The sequence below is a fragment of the Lethenteron reissneri genome, chromosome 14 (assembly GCF_015708825.2).
Source record: "Lethenteron reissneri isolate LAM-NWPU_2019-01 chromosome 14, ASM1570882v1, whole genome shotgun sequence".
NCBI lineage: Eukaryota > Metazoa > Chordata > Hyperoartia > Petromyzontiformes > Petromyzontidae > Lethenteron > Lethenteron reissneri.
Genome location: NC_083792.1, coordinates 9,207,158 through 9,229,013, shown reverse-complemented (window position 1 = coordinate 9,229,013; position 21,856 = coordinate 9,207,158). Strand labels below are relative to the sequence as shown.

The following is a 21,856-nucleotide window of genomic DNA, read 5'->3' as shown; positions in this document are numbered from 1 at the left end:
GCTTTAAATCTAAAAATAAAACATATATTGTAAATGTTGTGGATTTGCTCTACCAACACACCGGTGGGCTGTTCCAGTAACGAATTGGCACGTTCTGTTTACGTGACAACCCTTACTAATTATCTGCGTCGGGTGCTGGCAGGTTTAACGACATTTATATTTACGCGATGTCACCCAAAAAAAACCTATTATGGACAAATAATGGACAAAATCTATTGTTCTGTGCTTCTATGCTCCAATACCCCCCCGCCACCACGGATGCATGCAAGTATGGTCACCCCCCACGACCCGCACGGCGTGGGGAGGCCCTCATCAAGCAGTGTATCGATAAGGCTGTGTCGTATCAATTTAGTATTCAATTAATTGACACCGTGGTGCTCGATGAGAATTACCTTTTAAAAATGTTTCCCGATTAAGTTTAATTTTAAATGGCATAGGAATAGTTTACCTATCACTCGCAATTGAATAACAGAAATAACCTTTAATAACCAAAAGAGCATTGCAGTACTAAAATAAACGCATTTTTGTTAAAATATAAAATGCTGATGGAAGAAAAATTGTATAATGGGAGCACCTGTTGTGGTGAGGGCAATATAACTTTATTCGCACAATCTAGTAGCTACCTATTTGTGCTTTTTTGAAAGAGTTTGCATTTTAACATTAGGGTTAACAAACCCGTCTGCGAAAATGGCAGCCTGAAATATTAATTAAACATGATGACAGACAGGCAACTTGACCGAGTATTCCCTTGGGGTGGCAAGGTTTGGCTGGGACGTGGGAGGGGAGATTGCGTGTTTGGAGTGGACATTCCGACGGGTTGTATGTACTGTGTGCGTGTTAAACTTCTTTCGCACCGTACACAGCCAACCGTGCCAATCGGAGGGATGTGGGGAAAAACGACAAGAAACTAAACACAAAAAAGCAGTCCCGAAGAAATGAGTCGTCAGCATCGATTTAAAAGTGAATCGCTTGCATCCTCAGAATTTAGATTTTTAGTGGAGGAATCCGATGAGCTATGAAGCAATTTTTCACAGATGTCCAGCAGTGTCACAGATGTCCAGCAGTTCCACAGAAATCGGAAGAAAGAGCGCTGCAGACGGCGCGTTCGATGGCCTGCCAAAAGCCGCTGCTGGGAAGAAATTAACGGAGCTCGCGTGATGGCTTATGCTTCTAAAACAAGCTCAACCCATAGTGTGCTTTGGTGGGGAGAGGGGGGTGGAACTGTGATGGACTAACGGGAGATTGCACAAGAGCATCCCGTGGTAGCATCAGAGACGCCCGTTGATTAAAGCGAACTGAGCACACCCCTCCGCTCTGTTGCCCCCTAACAGTGATTGATGAATGATTGATGAATGACGACGACGCGGATGACAAGCTAACACCCGGTCGCGTTGAGCACGACGTAAAAAAAAATTCTCCGACGTTTTGTTTTGCTCGTAAACCACGACATGAATCTTGTTTTATTTGCCGCATCCTTAATTAAACAGCCGTTCCACTAAATTTTGTTTTTACAATTTTTCTCTTTTTTTACGCAAACGGGCTTTAAAGCCAGGGATTGATTTCGGATTGTGAAAATGAGCTGCTCATGCAGCCTATTTCCACAAACGAGCTGTATAGAGTACTGTACCGTAATGTTTTATGATCCTGACAGTGGATTATTGTGCATTCACCAGAACTTATTTCACGTGATGGGAATATGTCTCGTCCTTGCCTGCTCCTGATCTGTCTGAATTATGCCCAAACCCAGCGAGAAGAGGTGAATAATGCTATATTTTAATGAACAACAACCGTTCTTCCATGGATGCCAGGCACTGGGAATTGGCTCCGAGGATGCCAATAAAGGTGTAGGGAGTGGTTGCGCAGTGGTGAGCTCACTGCGCTATGAACTCGGTGGGCTGAGTTTGATTCCTGGCCATGGCGAACATCTGAACCAGTCCCGGTCCCCACATACTTCACCAACCCGCGATGACCAGTCTATCCGCTGTGGGTTGACCTGTGATGTTGCAGTCCAGTGGTTGCCAAGTGAGAGTTTTGTTTTGAAGATTGCCACGACGTGCAACGTTTTAGGGTGAACTTTCGCCAGGTGGAATGAGACATCTTGTATGCCAATAGAGCTACTAGCGACGGGAACGAATACACGTGATGCAATAGTGAGTCAGGGATTGGACGCTTTCATCAATCATTCTTCAATAATTCAATAGCTGTGGCGATTTGAGAATAAAACACATTACTGTACTCGATTCTTATCTGCAGGGGGGTTTGAGCAATGTGGTGTTTGTGTGCGTGTGGGCTGATGCGGTGTCCTCATGGTTATTCTTTCAGGTACATGATGCTCCTTTTAGAGTTTATTGTTGCGTCATTTGCAGTTTCTGGAACGTCTATTCTTACTATGGAAATACGTCCAGGAAATCCATGCGGAAAAGGGGGAGAACATACAAAGGCAGCCGATTTGAGGATCGAACCCAGGTGCTTTTTGCTGTCAGGCACGTGGATTACCACAGTGCTACTGCCACCCATGTTAAAAACTCTGCGCCCCTGCAATCCAACCAAGCCCATGCCTTCACCATTGATATGGGACCAAATCCAACATTTCCATCTCACAAAACATGTACTTGTATTTCAAATTGCGTTTTGGTTAATCCTATAAACGGATTACTTTATTTTTGGAAATTGTGTTTTTATAGCTGACATGGGATTAATTTCCGTCGTTAATACTTTGAATCTTATATTTACACCGTTTATTCTAACATGTAATGTATCGTGATTTTATTTAATCCTGAGGTTTTTGTTGTTGTCAAGCCTTAAAATCCGTTTGCTGTTATAACATTTGCCGTTGTTATATTTGTGCATTTTAATTAGCTGCACTGGAACGTATTTTGCTGTCACGACGTTGCTCAACTATGTGTTCGTTCACTGTGCTGCACCCAGAAGCTGATTGCCCCTAGGATCCATGAATAGTTTCCCAGGTTTCCCTTGAAAAATATTTCTGGTCTCAACGGGCCCTTACCTTGTCTTAACTAACATGAATTGTGTTGCGCAGTATTGTCTAAAGCCGGCCTATCCGATTACTTAAGTAATGGATTACTCTTCGGATTATCGGTTAGGGAGGAGAGAGTCTCACCTCTGTGCCGCTGTACCGAAGGTGATGGGTGACATCAGCAATCATCAGCTGTTGCACCGGGCATGGCTTTTAAATGGTTTTCTGCCTTTGGTAGACAGAATGTCAGGATGGCCGCCAATTTTAAATAAATCCGAATAGTCGACCACAAAATATGACGAGTTGGTGATGATGATGATATTTGGTCAAATTATAGACTATTCGTCCTAGTTCTAGGCTTGCCCATTATTTGGCCTGGGGTGATGCATGAGCGCATACACAAACAGTCAAAGGTCTCAGCCCAATAAGAGTGGCAACACCGGCAGCTGTCAATCACCATCCAGAGGTCCTGAAAGGTTTGGGGAGCCACCGCCTCCTGAAAACAATTCTAGATTTGAAGCTTTCGTGACTGCAAGGATTCATATTCTTAGGTTTTTTCGAAAACAACCCCACCGCACATGAAAGTGCGACATTCAGGCCGCGCGGCTCTGCCGCAGTGTTTGACTTCCCCTGTCCCACGAGGCCACTGACGGAACTTTCGCGGCCTGGAAAGCGTCGAGGGAGCGCCGAAGGGCACGCGTGTGCACAATGTGGAATGGGTTCACTCAGCCCTCCTCCCTTTGCTTGAGTGAAGATGGTTCGCTCTTCCGCGGTTGCGTACTGCTCGCTCTGTTTTAATTTGAACCACTGATTGGTCTCATGCTAATCGGGCCATTGGTGTCGAGTGGGGGCGGGGGGTAAAAGTGTTTACGTCTTGTTTAGGGCTCCTTTAGGCTTGAGTGCAAACACTGGAAGATCTTGATTGGTCGAGTCGTGCGTGCCTGAAAACATGAATCGCATGTCCCCTGTGCAGGGCAAGTTGTATAACCTCTAGCCAAGTCGTAAAGGAGGATTTAAAAAAACACAATTCAGAAAAATGCATTCATGCGTATCCTCAAACTTTGCTGCTCAAGAGTTTGTGGAGTTAAAGAAAAAGAACTGTGTTGCTTGCAGAACATTACAGTTCGGCGTAAGATATAATGCTAAAGCGACGAACGAACGAAATCTATCTTCTTGGTTCTTTCGGTAAAGTCACGTAGAAGGGAAATAATAAAATAATAAAAATAAAACATAATAAATAAATCTCACGACGTTTATTACGTTTAATTTTTATTATTTTATTATTTTCCTTCTACGTGACTTTACCGAAAGAACCAAGAGGATGAATCCCTGCAGTCACGAAAGCTTTAAATCGGAACGAACTCCATTCATATTTTCTGAAATTCTCAATTGGTGCTCAGAAATGTTTGCCCATTCATTCATAAAAGTTCAGCCCCATTTGATTGCAAGCCGGCGCGCGTCATGCTGCGCTAACTCGCCCGTGGCGTGTGAACTTTAATTGCCATCGTCCTGACCAGCGGTGTTCGTAGGCAATGATTGAGAAAAGCTTCCCCGTGGCGAGAACTCAAAATATTTTAACAACCTCGTCAAAAAAAAAAGAGATTTTTTTTAAAAATTAAATGTACATATGTTTATACCGCAGTGGACACCTTAACAAGCAAGCGTGGCCATTATTCTCAACGGTGCTTGATGCATGGGAGGATATAAAAATGTGTCGCTCACAAAATGCGCGCTCCGTATGTGCCGCGTGTGTCCGTGCGTACATGCGCGTTTGTGTGTGTGCGCGTGTGTATTCGCTGTGCTCTCTATTGATTTTGGTCTCGGAATGAAAGAAGAATGGCTGTAGCTAGATGTTAACCCATTCGTCCTGCATTTCACAACACACACGGAAGAGTTAATAATAATTAATGGATGCGTATGCACGTGTGGGTTATTAAGCCATCCGGCCTTATGTCCTGTTGTTGTCCACCCCACGTTGTTTCCGTTGGAGTTGTAATTTTTAATAAAAACGAATTCCTTGATGGATAGTTTTTCATACAGTGGTCATTAACTCTATTGACTGCACCTCAAAGAGCCACCGTGGAATACCGCCGGTTTGATTTTCGCTTCGCTTGCCACCTAAGAATGTAACCATTGCAGGAGGGGGGGGGGGGGGGAGGATAAAATTAAATTATTAAAAGGCTGAGCTCAGGACATCTCCTGGCTCACGAAAACCTCACGACAGACATCCCTGGGGTGTGACGATCTGTGCATGCCCGGGATGATTTCACCGCACGGCACACACAGCACACCGTTTATTGCACACACGGTCTGCGATGCCACTGCGACACCCACCCCCACCCACCCCATTCGCCCCAAAGCTCAGCGCTGGTATTTAATGTTGCGTTACCCACTGATTCTTAAGTGCCTTCACACAGAAGGAGAGAGAAAAAAAAACATACAGCCGGCCTCGCGGGCCATTAAACCTAACTGGTCGGCCGAGCGCGCATTGCGTTTGAGCTATGTTTGCGAGCGTCACCGAGACTCGCTCACATTATTTTGTGCAACAGTGCAAAGCTGCGGGAAAAGTGATAATCGTGATAATGATAACCGAATCCTCTCTCGCCCCTCTTCATACCAAGTGCCACCCCCATCCCACCCCCACCACCCCAACCACAGCCTCATTTACCATTCTGCAACCACATGTCCATCGCATCTGAAACTCATTTTTTTCTGCTGGAGAGATACGCGCGCGCGCGTGTGTGGAGGTGAACGGAGTGGACCCGGAGCGAATGCGATCAGTTTTTCGTCAACGCGGTCCGATGTTTGCGTGAAACGTTTGCTTTGTTGGCTTTTCGTCTTCTCAATTTTTTTAAAATCACAAAACACATTGCTCGTGTGCTTACGATTATTTTTTTTGGCATGAATACATCTAAAATGAAGACAAACCAAATCAAAATTACGGACACAATCCCTTTTACGACGCACACACACAGAAACCCAATTCCATTTCATAACACAGTCTTGCCGAATATATCCGTGTTGCGTTTTTTTTGCCAGCAAAACATTTTGACTTCACCTCACCTGAACTCTGCAGACAGAGCCCCGAATAAACAGAAGATTTTTCTTCACTACGATGTGGTTACAAGGGGGGGGGGGGTTATTATTTCTTCTATATATTAAAAAAAATTGGCAGCAATTTTTTGCCATTTGTCGTCACCGAAGCGGTTAAAAGGGATCGCAGCACAAATCACTCTGCGGTCTCAATTCAACTCCTTCAGACGCCCTGCTATCGACCGGCCTGAACAGGCATCCCAATTTAACTCTTTGTCTAATTGTTGGTCTCCCGGTGTCCGTATCGGCAGCGGCGTCGCCGCACGCCTGATTGAATGCGCCCGGGCGTTGAAATAAAATCCGCTTCTCGCAATCCGCCGAGTTTGGCGTGCTTCGTGGGTGTTTTGGTACACCAAACTATATTCCAAGCCCTCCCTCCGGCCCCGAGCAACTGTATCCCTTTTGTAAATAGCGGCAGATTCCACTGGCAGTCAAACAAAGGTGCGCAGAGTTCGTGAGACATCTCGATTCTCACCGGGGGTCGGTGGGTGGGTGGGGGAATTGGAACATTTTTCAGACCTAAGAATGCGGCACATCAGTGCCAAGAGGAAGTCAACGTCTCTTAACGCACGAGTAAGTGCGGTAGCTCCTCGCTCAAAGCGCGTTCACACTATAACGAACGCGTTTTTTGCTACAACGCGGCTCTTCCACTCGGGAACACTTTCTCGCACAACGTGTAACGCATCCAACCCCTACCCCCCCCAGTTACAACGCGGAACGCACACCCCCTTATAACGCTGTTTCTGAGCGGTCGACAACGAACTATTTTATTGAACTGCGCGGCCTCGCGGTATGATACTCAGGGGTGGGGAATGTCCGGCCCGCGGGCCGTATAAGGCCCGCGAAATCATTTGGGTCTGGCCCTGCCAAGGCAACCGCAGGCGGGATTCGAAATTCAATAAAACTAGGAGCAAACCTGGAAAAGCAGTTGCGAGTAGCAACATCATCAATACCAGCTAACATCACACGCCTCGCCAAAGAGAAGCAGTTCCAGCCCATCACATTAGGGGCGAGTTAATTAAATGTTTGATCAAATATAGCGGGCGAATTTTTAAGTTGATAATTTTGTATGGCCCGCGAATGATGTTGTAAATATCCAAATGGCCCTTGGCAGAAAAAAGGTTTCCCACCCCCCTGCTCTAGGCGGAATGATACTGTAACGCGGGCAGGCATACCCTCAGTTATTTGTCCCGCCATCTCACTGCGTGTGCGGAGTAGTACATCGTATCTCGCCAAACTTCACCGTTGCATTCGTTTTGGGGGAAATTGCTTTCGCTTAACGCAGCGGTCGGGAACCTATGGCTCGCGAGCCATATATGGCTCTTCCAGTGATGGCATATGGCTCCCAGACAATTTTGAGTTGAAAAAAAAAATCAGTTTGGAACTGATTTTAAAATACTTGTGATATTGCTTAATAATACTGTGTCATTTTAAAGTAAACAGAAATTAGTTTTGAAGATAAATGTCACGGGTCACGCCTGCATGAAGCTCAACCTCACCACGTATGAACCAGACTACAAGGCCATCAGCAAAACCATGCAGCACCAGAAGTCGCATTAAAAGTAAGACATATTTCATTTATTATACTTTAAAAATACTATATGGCTCTCATTGAAATATATTTAGAAATATTTGGCTTTTATGGCTCTCCCAGTCAAAAAGGTTCCCGACCCCTGGCTTAACGCATGTCTCGCTTGACGCAGCACTTTTCAGGAACGCATCCACCGCGTTAAACGAGGACTTGCTGCACGCGTTTGAATGCGCAACTCCCTTATAGCCTCGGCTACCGCGAGTAGACATGAGCGATATAATGTTGGATGGAGGCTTCCACAAATAAATATTTCATGTTCTCGCGATGCAACGATCAATATGCTTCCCACACACGAGACGATTTCACTCCTCCGTGCAGTAAATATGTTGAACTTCTTTCGCACCCTACAGAGACAACCATGCTAATCGGAGGCGCGGAGGGAGGACAACGATCTGAACGCAAGGGGCAGTTTTAAAGAAGTGAGTTTTCAATGTAAAATTATGTTTACACACCGCACCAGCTACTCATTTGAGGCCGAGTCGACCTGTGGGAGGGCCAGGACCGGCACACAGAGACGAGCATGTTCTCTCCATTGGCTGCCATTCCGTTGTCATCCTTTACCATCGGGCACGATCGCTTCCAATGAAGCCCAATTACTTAACGGTCAATACCACATCTCTCTTTGGCATTTGTCTGCTAATTCACGTGGACCTCTGTCTGTCTCTTGGTGTAACTCCAAATATGCACTTCTCTCCACGATTCCTTATGGACTTTTCAGCTTTAGATCAATTTTCTTTGTAAGTGATTCATGTCACGGCAGGTATTACGCACCGATTGAAAAACATCTTCTTTGGGACACATTCACTTTTAATATCAAAAGCTCAGTTTTACAAGAGCACTCCGACATGCTGTCGTCCGTTTTGTTTTGTATTAACTCGGGCAATTATTGAAGGCGGACCAGGATTAGAGTAATGTCTATCCGAACATAAATTGTTGCCTACACGAACAAAACCATTCTGTCTTCTTGGTTTTTTCGGTAAAGTTACATAGAAGGGAAATAATAAAATAATAAAAATAAAACATAATAAAATAATTCTCACGACGTTTCGGCCACAACGCAAGCAGCCGTCCTCAGGTGAAGAACAGGTCTGTCGGAAAGACAGCGTTAAATCGAAAAACAAAACCATTTTGGTTGTCGACTTTTGTCATTTTAGTAGCGATTTGCTGTTTCTAGCTGTGCATTACAGCAACAGCATTATGCATCAGTATGATGGCCATCCATCTTGCTGACTCCTGCCTATGTTCACGTCCTTTCTCAAGACTAATCCCCTCTATATGTGCACACGCATATACAGCCTCACCGTGTTCAGTGGTTCGCAGCGATCTGCATGCCCCACTTCACGTACGGCGTCTCAAGATGCAACTGCATATTGATGCTCTATAAATCACGACCGTATTGTGTAATGAAGCGGCGCTTCGTACCTCCTGACCGTAAGGCTTCGGGCAGAGTGGCTTGAGGCGGGATCGGGAAAAGTAGCGGAGATGTGGTCGTCATTGCATTTTTAGTGCCCTTCACGGATTGGGCTCAAAGCGTTTGGCACGCGAGCAGACAATGACATTCGTCTTCACTATCCACGATTTATTCACTGCTGGATGAATGCCGATGGAGAGAGCATGTGTTTATTCCCGTCATTGAGGGCCTTCTGCTGTTACTGCTTCATTGAACTTACACAACGACAACGAAATGAATGCAAGATAATAACAATAATTGAAACAATACAATAATTCCTTAAATATGTATGGGTTGTGGTCAGGATATGTCAGTTCATGCAGTGGATTCTTGAATCCATCTGTGTGAAGCTTTTGAGTGTTACCCCATTCATATGCGCGGATACATTTTCTCTGGGTTCTCTGGTTACCTTCTCACAGGACAAACACTCACGAATGAAATTGACTAACCACCCCCATGCATCAGCAGCACCCCCCTGAAAAAAAAAATGCTTGAGACTCAATGAGGCTTTCCTGAAGAAGGCAGTCAGCCAAAACCTCTGTATCTTGCTTTCCTGTCAGCGACAGAAAACAATCCCCCCGTTATTAATTTGTATCAATCAATTATTTCTCGTATACATTGTTTCTGCAGCGTCGATATTTTGCCTTGCAGCTGATGAATGCATGTATGTTGAACTTCCTTCACGCCGCACGTAGCCAACCATTGACCCAGCCACTACTCAAAAGTGCCTCTAGGACTGCATGCAGCGGAGCCATTTTTTCCTAATTTACAACGGGAGAGACATCCACAGTTTAAGTGCCACCCCAGACAAACACCTCTGAGCTACGACTCGGAATATTTACGTGCCCACCGTTAATACATATTTGATACGACGACCTGAAATTGCCGTGACTTTGTCTCCCCTGGCCGACGGCAGAGTTGCGTAAGACTCAGCCACGGCACTGTGCGATAAAAAAAAACGCGGAACACGTGAACGTCACCGTGAGCTACAACCGCAGAAATCGTGCGCCAACACCTCGTGCTCAAGGCGGGTAATGAGCAAAGAGTCCTTGGCTCTACACTCTTAACCTCGGCTCCCAATTTTTTACTTAAACCCTTGAAGCTATTCACGGCGCTGCTCGGTTTAAAAAAAAAAGAATTTCAAACATCCCATTCGTAATAGTCAAGGACGGTACAGAAGTGAAAGGAACCAGAAGGCGCATCATCATCATCATCATCGGGACGGCTGACGCACACAACCATTGTGTGGTACAAATGTGATCCAAGGAACAGGAAACAAGCGGGAAGGGGGCAAGAGAAAGAGGGAGAAGAATCGGAGGTGATAGAGAGAGGCGAGAAAGGCAAGGGGACTCGAAGGATGATGGGATGAGATGGCACGTGGGGCAATTCAGACCAGGAATGAGTCGACGAAAGGAGACCAAAGAATCCGGTATTCGGCTTAAAAAAAAAAAAATATCATAACATCTAAATAGCGTATGATATTGACAGTGCGTATGGATTGTTTAATTTGGATTTTGTCACTCCTGCGAGCACATTTGCCTCTTGTGGAGGAATGAAGATTGATGGCGCCGTGGCCATTCCCGAGCTCGGAGCCCGAGACCACGAGGCAGTGGCATCATTCTCGAGGCTTCAGCACAAATGCATCTCAGGAGTTATGGTGAGGGATGGTGATGGAAATTGACAGTGCCCCCTAAACTTACCCCCGTGACACGCCTCTCCTCCCCCTACCACCCCATCCTCCGTTCCCTTTACAGGTCAAAAGTTGTCCTCTGCAACGGTGTGTTTTCCTAATCTGATTAAACAGGACGCGAGCAAATCCAGATAAGCTCCATTACTTCACAGCTCAGGAGGAATTACCATTTGTTTCTCACTCATTACATTTGTGCACAATATTGTCTTTTACCTTCACAGACTTTGACGGATTGAAATTACATTCCGTGTTCAGGGTTTTTCGCAAGACAAATAACTAAGCCGCAGAGTTATTATAATTATCGTTGTTATTTTAGTTCTCAACTTAATGACTGCTGGATTTGTGTGTGGGTGTGTTGTGCTTATTTAGAAGCCAACGTGCAAATCATTGCAAGCGCTGCAAGCGCTACAAAAGCACAAACACAAAGAAGACCATTTACAGGCTGGCCTTCCACACGACAAAATAAAGTGTGGCTCCAAAGCACAACTGCACTCAAGGCCAGAATATTTGTATTTACATAAAAGACAACCACCTATAGACAGACAAATAGAAATATCCTCAATTTTGATTTAAAACTTTCGTGACTGCAGGAATTCATATTCTTGGTTCTCTCGGTAAATTTCACGTAAATATATATATTTTTGAAAATTATAAAAGCAAAAAACCCATGACGGTTCGATCGCAATACAGGCAGTCTTCATCAGGCGGAGAGAACATAATTATTTTATTATTTCCCAATTTTTTTTTTCACTTGTCTTTACCAAAAGAACCAAGAATATATCCTAAATTTAGTAGTAGGTTTTTACCCTTTAAACTGTTTGCAAACATGATGCCTTGTATAAAGGTGTCAGTTTTGTACCAGTTTAAAGGGTAAAAACCTACTACTATATTTTGCCACTGGTAAAGGAGGTCGGTCTCATAGTGTAAATATCCTCAATTGTTTATATTTTTGACAACGTGTCTGAAATAGACCAGGGCCAAGCGCTCGCGATGGGAGTGAAGGCATCCGAGCGAAAGCGCGTCCTGCTGCCGCCACAGAGGGCACCGCGCAAGCCGCTGCAAAGAAAGGCTGCCCCGCTCGCGAGTCGTTGCAAATGTGGCAGTGAAATGAATTATCCCGTGGGAAGTGGTGGCCACACAGCTGGGAGGCGCTGATCGTACGGGGAGGAGTTAGTAGCGGAGATTCGTGGACGGGAGGTGGGGAGGGAGAGGTTGGTGGGGGGGGGGGGCAGGGTTGCAGCAGGCGGTTCTGCACTCTGCTTTAAGTGGAAGCAAATGCAGACACCGCGGAGCAAGGCGGAGTGGCTCGGGAGACGGACGGCGAGTTAGCGGCACGCCTCGAGGTGCCGTTCCACGCTGGGCGGTCGGATCGCCAAGAGGGAGGCTCTGGACAGCTTCTGCAGCTGCTGCTGCTGCAAGCTCTGCTCGCAGGTAAGCTCGTACACCCGACATTCATTTTGCTCGCTCGGTCCAGATCATTAAACCGCCGGCGCCGCTTTAATCGGTACCGGCGGTGTAAAAGAAGCCAAGAACCCGCGGATTCGTTTTTAATTCTGAGCCGTCACCCATTGATGACTTAACGCGATGAGAAATGAGGGCCTTCGTACAATGGCATTCGGCTCTGCGCTTGCCCGGTGTACGCAGTGGATGCGTATTTACATTGCATCTACCACGAGTACACACTGGCCGTGGCCAAGCGAACGCGCAAACAAATTACTTCCAGAGGCATTCAATTTTCCCCGGTTCAACAGATGTGCCGTGCATTATGCATGCGCCATCGATGCATCCAGGAAAGAATGGGGGCGGGGGAGGGGACAACAACAAAAGCCCACGACAAATTGGCCACACCGAAGACAAAAGTTTGTGAGAAGCTAGCAAAAGGTTTCTGCACCGCGTGTCCCATCTGTCAACGGTGGACCCAAAAGTCACAACGCCAGGGCACTTAAGCTGCCCGGCAACCCACGTTAATCTAACTGCCGCACATCACCGCACACCACACAACGCCCCCCCCCCCCCCCCAAGAATTCCGATGCAAATTCCCATTCAAAAGCACCTCGGCCCTTTGCCGCGGCATCCGAATGGAGCGCAGTCGCATGCGGTTATGCATTCCCCACGCAAACGCCTCTTGAGAAGTCATCCTTTCAATTCCCTCTGTTGCCCAATCCACTTTGGAGCACCTGGTACCCTCGCGTTTGAAACAAAGGGAATTTTAAAGCGGAATTACCAATATGTGCTGAATTTTAATACTTCTCCGAATCAATGTTCCTGATTCTGCTGAAAAAAAAATACAAAAGTGCATGATAGAAAACAGACTATCACCATATTTTCCCCCGCATTGATGTTAATTTACAATGAAGACTGCAAATTGAACCTCATGAATAATAATCCAATACTAGCTTGCAGTACAAAACAAGTTTCACTCCTAAATAGAAAAAAAACCCCACAGGAAATGAGAATCTTAATACATCTTGGCAGTTGTCACATTTAAAAGGAGCGATCACATTTTGAAATCCAGTTTTCCTACGTGGCCTTTCACTGCACATAAAAGCACGCGGCTTCAAGAGTGGGGGAAGTGCCCAAAGTTATTTTTGAACATTCCACAAGCCTCTGTTTGACTGCAGCGTGACGAGTGTCTGTCTGTGTGTGCATTCGAGTCTCGTAACAGCGCATCGCTCTGTCGGTTCAGCTGACCAGGACATGTGATTTAAATTAAAGCACTCCACTCTTTTCTTGTTCTATTATTCCCTGCATGGCAACAGCAGGCGAAACCGCCGTGGTCATTTGTATCCCAAGCAAGGAAGGGATTTGCGCTTTAATTAAAAAACATGTTCCGAGGGTGAGGCAGCTTTATTTATTTATTTTACACTTGCGAGCGGGCTGGGAAGGAGAGTGGGAGAAGATGATTTGGTGGCTGCGACACAGCCGGCTGCAATGTTTCCGACGCGAGTGGACCAAACCCCACTAAAAACACAGCAAATATATCGGGTGTTTAAAATGTAAACATTTTTATTTCCACACATCGATTAAGGGGCGAAGAAAACGTAAAAATCCCCAAGTATATAACTAAAATATGGCATTTTATATCTTTCACGGGTTTCATTCATTCGGACGCGGGGTACGACATGCGCGTGTGACCTGCTTGTGCTCCCGCTGAGTCTGTCCCCGGCTGTACCTTCCACACCGTGGCGCACACAACGGCATTGCAGGCGGGACGCCGCGAAACAAACTCCAAACGCGGCAGCCGTAACGATCCTTCAAAAACACAAAATTGCGGGCCGTGTGACATCACACGGACACGCAAGCCGTGTGCTTGCAATGGATGTGCATGTACGTCTAACTTCTTTTGAACCGTACGTAGCCAACCGTGCTAATCGTATGTGCGAATACAGGACCGACGAAGGGTCGGGGACGCAACGACGTTCGCTATCACTATCTGGTCAGTGGCAAGCATGATAGATTCTAGGAGGTACGCGGAGGAAGAGCGGTGTTCATTTATTTGCATGTATGTATGTATGTACAACGGGCGCCGGAGATTATTTAGCAAGCAGGGGTAAACAGCTATAAATCTATCACGGGAGTCCTGAATCAGCAGCGGTGATGTGGGCGGTGGGTCAAGGCTGGGGTTGGACAATGGTACCCGTGACCGCATGATCTGTTCCCTCTTTGGGAACATTGCTATGTATCGTGAGCAATGTTACCTACAGTACCTTAGATTAAAAAAACACAACTCTCCAGAGTTAATTTATATTTAAAAAGATACTTAAAAGTTATTTTTAAAATATGAATTATCGCACAACTGGTTTATACGTAGAATTAAACCTTTAGAAAAATTAGTCCCTACATATTCTTCGACATTGGCCAGTTCATTTTTGTTGTTGTAAAATAATGATTTTTTTCTCTCCAAAACTCACATTTCAGGGACCCATTATCTCACTCCTGTCTGGACTTTCTCGTTGGCGATGCCCAAAAACCTGATATCTACGGACTAAAACGACGTGCCAATACCGCCCCGGCCACACTACGATAGCCACGTCGCGTGCCAACTCCACACCGTTGCGTCGATGGTCAAGGCGATGTTCGATTAGCAAATGCACCAGGTTCGTCTGCCTCCTGAGTGTGCACATGCACGCGAGCCAAGGCATGGAGTGTGAATTGCACGCGTAAATCCACGCTCGCTTAAACAACTGCTTTTAGGCCACTTGGGACTCTTCAATATCCGGTGGCGTTCAATACACAGGGCCAACGGTCCTCCTGCTGCTGCTTCTCAAATTGGATATGAAAAACCTATCGTGGGCATGTTGAAGGGGGCATCGATTCGTCGATTTAAATCGATGCCAACGCGAACAAAAATAGTCAGACAGCGCTGTGCGAGAATCGATTAATTACCGTTCGTACAAATTACATGCAAGTGATTTGCTAACGTCACTTTCAGGCTAACTTAGTGCCGCAGAATTGAGAAACGGCATAAATGATACGGTGAAGCTGAAATCAAAGAGTTTCGTTGAAAAGAATCGTGACCTTCCCCACCCCTGATCGTGACAATTCATTCGTCGCGCACAAACGACGCCTCTGTTCTGGCGGTAAATGTTTTATTAATCTTATTTTTCAAACTGGCTTTTAAAGCCAATTTAAGTGATCGTATAATCTACCCTGAAAAAATAAACAATTGGTCGTGAAAATAAAAAAATGTGAAATTCATCACCAAAACAAACACAAGGGGAGAACGCTCAAACTCTTTATCACGTGGATCAGCCTAGTTGCTGTACAGACATGGATAACTCATTGACGTATCAATCTCTCAGAACAAGAGTCACCGCGTGCCTGCCCCCTATGGTCCTCCATCCTGTACACATCACGATTTTGTAAACTCCAGGCGAAAAATAAACATTGGCATGTGATGATTTGCTCCCAGACCAATTTGATGAATTGTCAATATTCGGCAGTGGCGCGTTTCGATTTAAGAAAAAACATTTTTTGTCATTGTGGTGCATGTGTAATGTCTAGCGACTGAGGATTTCACTTGAACTAATTACATACAACAAATACGAATTGGAAATGATCGATTCTTACAGGCATGATTCGATTTCTACCATAGCCAGGACCGATTTTAATCGACGAATCAATGCGCTGTTACGTACATAGACCACACTCTTACGGGTGGTCAGCATGAGACCAAAAGACAGTACAGTCGCCGGTGACTGGGCCAGCACCACATTGACTCGCTGCACGAGAGCCCGATTTAATCAGAGGCGCCCGCCTCCGTTCGAACTCACAATCTCAGCCGGTGCCAGCTCTGCCCTCCGCGAGCCACTGGGCCACAAACTTGCGACCCTCCAAGTCCCTTCTCACTCGTCGTCCGCTTTCCGCTTTACAGCGCGGGCCCCATCCCCCCTTCCCGTCCCCGCCATGGTGCTGCCGTCGCCCGACCGCGGCCACGTGTGCGTCTTCACGGCGCTGGTGGTGGGCAGCATGGTGCTGGTGGACGCCTACCTGGTGCAGCAGAACACTGGCCCCCGCCGTGTCGGCGTGTGCATCATGCTGCTGGTGGGCGACGTGTGCGTCCTCGTTCTGCTGCGTTACCTCGCCGTGTGGGTGGGCGCCGAAGTGCGCACCGCCAAGCGCGCCTACGCCATGGCGCTCTGGTTCCTCTACGTGTTCGTGCTCGAGATCAAGCTCTACTTCGTGTTCCAGAACTACCGCTCGGATCGCACCGTCTCCTCGTCGCCGGCCACCGACGGCACGGCGCGCAAGCTGCTCACGCTGCTGCTGTCCGTGTGCGTCCCCGCGCTGTACGTCGCGCTAGTCGCCATCGACCACATGGGGTACGTGCGGGCGTTCTGGAAGAAGGAGGACCTCCGCAGCCGCATCTTCTGGGTCGTGGTGGACTTGCTCGATGTGCTGGATGTGCAGGCGAGCCTGTGGGAGCCGGCGGCCGCCCTGCAGATACAACTGCAGCAGCAGCAACAGCAGAGGACGACTCCTCCTCCACCCTGGGTGGAGGGACTCACTTTCTTCTACTGCTACACGGTGATGCTCGTGCTGCCGTGCGTCTCGCTCAGCGAGATCAGCGTGCAGGGCGAGAGCCTGGTGCCCCACCGCCTGCTGCTCTACCCCGTGTTCAGCCTCGTGGCCGTCAATGGCGCCACTGTGCTGGTGCGCCTGCTGCAGGTGCTGCTGTACCGCGACCCACGCGTCTCCGCCGTCTTTCTCGGCAAGAACGTCGTCGCGGTCGGGATGAAGGTCGCCACCTACGCGAGCCACTGGCGGCGGAGGCGGCGGGGGCGGCAGGGGTGCGGAAGGTCCCGGCGAGAGGCCGGGACCGCGGACGGGGACGCGGGACCCCGCGGGACGGCGGCCTCGCGAGCTTCGTCCTCCACCGTGGACGTCGCCTCCAGCTCCGGGCCCATCCACCCGTGCCCTCAATCGCCGCTGCCATCCACCCTGGGGATGGAGATGGGCCTGGAGTTTCAGACGGACTCGGCGCCGCGTTCGTTTCAGCGCCACCAGAAGCAGCAGCAGCAGCAGCGGCGGCGGAGCTCGCGCCACGCAGACGCGTTCGTGTCGCTGCAGAGTCTCCCCGGAGACCGGAGCGTGTCGCCAATCGAAAGCGACGTCAGGTGATATTGTACCGCCCGGATTCAGAGGGATGCTGCACGCATCACGACGACGATGACGATCAACACACCGGATTCATTTGCGGAAAAAACATTTGTTCGTGGAATTTAGCGCAGCATTTGCACGTACATTTGGTAATAAGGGGAAATTAGTGAAAACTGCCAGGCAGCCTGAAGAACAGATTTGCACGCAGTGTCAAGAGTGATTATAATTTCTTTTAAATATAGCAATGCAGAAACACATTAAGGGATTTTCCAGTGCAGAAGTTAGTTGAAGATAGTAACATAATGTTTCATTGATGTTTTATAAATTTCGCTCAGTGCTCGCTCTGTTGCGATAGCAGACTGTGTGTGCGTGGCACCAGGCACCGCTGTAACAATGACTGCTCCCACAGGATGGTAAAACGGAACCCTGCGGAACACCATCTGTGCAGCGGTGTTGAAGAATCTACAAGAGTTTGAGTCCCGCTCACAGCCAACATCAGTGACAATTACCTGAATCGGTCCTGGGCCTCCCCTAGGTCGACTCAGCCTCAAACGAGTACCTGATGCATTGTGTAAACATCGCCACGAGATAAAGTCAGTCGGGCGTGGCGATGGCCACCCACCCCCTCGTGTGCCGTGCCGGCCTTCAGAGGTGCTTGCTAACAGCACTTATCCTGGTCGTCTGTTAAAAGCTAAATGCGGGATGTGTATTTGTTCTGGAAAAGGGCAAGTCACTTACATTATCTTTTGTTGGGGAGGGGGGGTTGACTGTGTGCATGGGAGACATAATTCTAGCCACAAACGTTCAAATACACATTACCAGCCTTGAGCAAGACAAACCTTAGCGTTTAAGTGCTGTTACGGTTGAATGAGCTGCAGCCCTGAGCCTTACCTCAATTTGGAAAAAAAGGGGTCGAGTGCTATGATAATTGCACCCAGTGTCCGGTGTCATCCAATGTATTCATCACCCTCACTGAATTTCGCTGGAACCCTATCTGCTCAGAATCCGTTCTAGACATGCACTCCTGGAGCTTTAAGGGTGTTTGCGTTTAAGCATCTATGGGTTTTCAGGAATAATGAAGTCCCGACTTTAAGAGATTGGAGGTAAAACTATGCCCAAATAAATGTTTTAATGCTTAAACTATGAAATGAGAGTGTTGCAACCACCCTCGTTATTGCTTTAAATGACTTGTCTCGTGATAATTTTTCATGTATCGACTTGAAACTGTACATGATTTATGTACCAATTAATGTATTGCTCTACAAAATAATTTATGAATGTTAAAAACGTTACCATGTAAATAGATAATAAGCTTGTTTTTTTACTAATTAACCGAACTGGGAATCAGTAATGCTGGTGGCTTCCCTGCACAAATACTAAAAATCTGTTGCCAAAAAAACCGACACATCCAGCAACTCAAAAAACATCTCCACTTTATTTATGTACGAGAGCTTTCGTTGACGTTGCAAACAATGTATACAAAACACAAAGTTGCAGTTTCAAGTTTCTTGGCTATAATTATGAGTGAATTGTTGTGCCACTGGAGGCACTTTCACATTCATGACACAAAGATGCCCTGCATAAACCTTAACAGATTGTTGGGGCAAGTGCTGTTCGCGAGCACCTATGAAGGCCGGTAAGGTACACGAGGTGGTGAAGTGGTCAGCACCACACCTGGCCGCCTTTGTCTCCCTAGTGGCGATGTTCACACATCATACCAGGTACTCATTTGAGGCTGAGTCAACCTATGGGAGGCCCTGGACTGGTTTATATAATCGTCACTGGTGTTGGTGGCCATGAGCGGGAATCGAACTTGGGTTGCCGGGATCGTAGTGCAGCCCACTTAATTGTGACACTACTCCTCCCCACAAACACATGAAAGCAATCACTATCTCAAATGTTGAACGAAATGCACAATAACTAGAGGAAAACACGAGACCGTTGCATTTTTAAACGCACGGGAGGCTCTTTGTAAATAAGAGGTGTGTAACAATTCACTCCCTTCCCCCTCCCTTTCACGACTCAATTATTACGAATCAAGAGCCATGATTCGATTAAAGAATCGATTATTCTTTTTCAGCAATGTGGTACAAAGATAATATCTATTTTCTGAAGGGTTTGTGGTCAACCAATCTTATACATTTCTCAAAACAATTTATTTACATGCAAAAATGTATCCATCTACGTCAGAAGAATAAACTTAATCGAACCTAACACCGTTAAGTTTTATGTATAAATCTCAACACAATGCAAATGGTCTGTGATCACACTGACGATGGACAAAGGTATTTCAATACTTACTTCGTGTGTGGTTTAGACTCAAAAAACACTATTTTTACACACCTATCCACAGCGTCTCCTGTCACACTTAATTTGGTGGTGCTTTTCAAGCAAGGAAGAGTCCTTTTTTTTCCAAAATAATCCGTGAGTATTTTTTTGCAGGTACAGATCATAGAACTACAACTCGGCACAGAGCACAGACCGCAACGTTTTTAACATTGCAACCTTGACAATAGTTTAACCCATCCCCGGTCTCTCCCGTCGCACCACCTGGCGGTGTCGCAACCAAAGTTCTTATCTACTCGCTGAGAGAGCACTTGTCACAGAAACATCCACGGCAGAATGTCTACTTGGACAAACAAACTTTTCCTCACTTTATGGGATCTTCTCCACTCCACTTAGCCCTTTCCATGGTAACGATGCACGGTTGGGTATTTACAGGTATCCTCCAATATACCGTTTGCGGAGTCGAATTTTCACCGGACGAGACATGCAATTAACGACGATCGTCAGCGCGTCTGCGCACGCCGAACGGAGTTTATGAACAGGCCCACATGGCCGAGGTCGTAAGCAGTCTATACCTCCTCAGAACCTGCCGTAGGCTGCCCGCTGCGACTGCGCCAATTGCTGCTGCTGCTGCTGTTGCTGCTGCTGCTGATGGTGCTGCTGCTGCTGTTGCTGCTGTTGCTGCTGCTGCTGTTGCATGCGGAGCTGCTGCGTCAGGGGGTCCTCCATGGAGCGCACGGAGATGGTGGCGCGGGGGCCCGTTCGCCACGCTACGCCCCGCTCGTCCAGCGCGCTCGCCTCCACGCTCACAGAGCTCACGCCGGGCGTGCCCAACGCCAGCAGAAACTGCGTGCTGAAGTAGTCGTTGTGCGGCTCCACGCGCTGCTCCATCTCCGTGCAGTCCGACTCCAGGATGGGCTTCTCAGACGACGCGGCGGCGGAGTCGAGAGGGGGAGGGGGGGGCGGTCGAACGTCGAGGGAGCACAAAGGTGGCAGGAAAGGTGGGGCACAGGTAAACAGTGAGGATTAGGATGGGGAATATTTTTTTTAACAAGGAAAATAGTGCACATGCGTGGATTCTTTAACGCATTCAATGTGCGTTTGTCCTCGGAAATTAATTCATTTTCATAGATCTCTCTCTGGTGGTCATTCTACTGGGCGTGATCCCTCCTTCAACTGCCGCTTCATCGTCAGTTTTGACCATCGGTTATCGTCCCTTCTCAAGACGTATCCCGCCCAAGCCCATTTTACTTCACAGTAAATATTCTGTCTCCAATAGGTATTTGTTCTCCGATCTGTGTGTTCCTCTTTCTTGTCCCGGTACAATTCCAAGCAAAAACCTCTCACTGCTTCTCTGTGCGCTTTTCAACTTTTGCTCCACTTGGTCACTGTGTTTATGTTTCTCATCCATACGTGAAAGCAGGTGATAACGCACCGATTAAAAACTCTCTTCTTTACGCACATTGGTACACTATCATCATTATCAAGTACACTGCTCCAAAAGCACTCCAGCTTGCTCGCGCTCACCTCTTTATGTGATCGTGTTGATCCTGGTTCCCGCTGTGTCCCTTTAACAAATATCTTCATGCGTGTGGTGAACTCGTTGCTACGTGACTTTTTGTTCCGTCATATTTAGTCATCAGCAAATCTTAAGACTGTTCGCATTTTAGACATCTCTGTTTATGCCTTCATTTCTCCAATATGATTCTGGCCACCTTCTAAAGGCGCTGTGAATAACTTTAGCGAAAGTGTCTCTCCTTGCTTGGCTCTCTTTCTCATATGCTTCTTATCTTCTTCACGCAAATCTCAGTGGAGCCCATCTCAACCCTTGTAAACGTTTCACAAAGGCTATTTTGTTAATATTTATTTTACTCGGGATGAAACTGGCTGGAGTGGAGGCAACAGCTGTTCGCTCGCTGCACCATGAGCCTGGCGACTGGAGTTCGATTCCCGGCCAATGGTTAACAAGAGTGGCGACTTGTATCTGAACACCCCCCCTGGCCCCAGCCATCCCTTCACCAACCTGCACCGATCACCGTCGTGAAGTATGATCAAACCCCCATAGTCGGCAGTGGATTGATAAAGGGCTTCAATTATTACACAATTAATTTAGACGAGCTAAATCACTGCTGGACACTAACGTTTCATGCATAGGGCTCTGGGCCTTCC

At 47.2% G+C, this 21,856-nt stretch overlaps 2 protein-coding genes across 3 annotated transcripts in view; one reads left to right on the top strand and one right to left on the bottom strand.

Moving 5' to 3' along the window:
• Positions 1-12,110: 12,110 nt before the first annotated feature.
• LOC133342363 (transmembrane protein 121-like) lies at positions 12,111-18,690 on the top strand. The gene is made up of 2 exons (XM_061551476.1): positions 12,111-12,232; positions 16,176-18,690. Exon 2 carries the CDS (start codon positions 16,208-16,210, stop codon positions 17,420-17,422), a length of 1,215 nt encoding a protein of 404 aa, XP_061407460.1. The 5' UTR covers positions 12,111-12,232; positions 16,176-16,207; the 3' UTR covers positions 17,423-18,690.
• Positions 17,286-21,856, bottom strand: part of INTS7 (integrator complex subunit 7) — a 26,580-nt gene continuing 22,009 nt past the window's right edge. Inside the window, exons 21-22 of one of the 2 annotated variants that reach the window (XM_061551475.1) lie at positions 20,263-20,605; positions 17,286-17,450 (exon numbers count right to left, since the gene is read on the bottom strand). In XM_061551475.1, coding sequence (XP_061407459.1) covers positions 20,267-20,605 — 339 coding nt within the window. In that variant the 3' untranslated portion in view covers positions 17,286-17,450; positions 20,263-20,266. Of the gene's footprint in view, positions 17,451-18,817; positions 20,606-21,856 lie in introns of those variants that run through there. The other variant, XM_061551473.1, reaches the window with a different exon arrangement.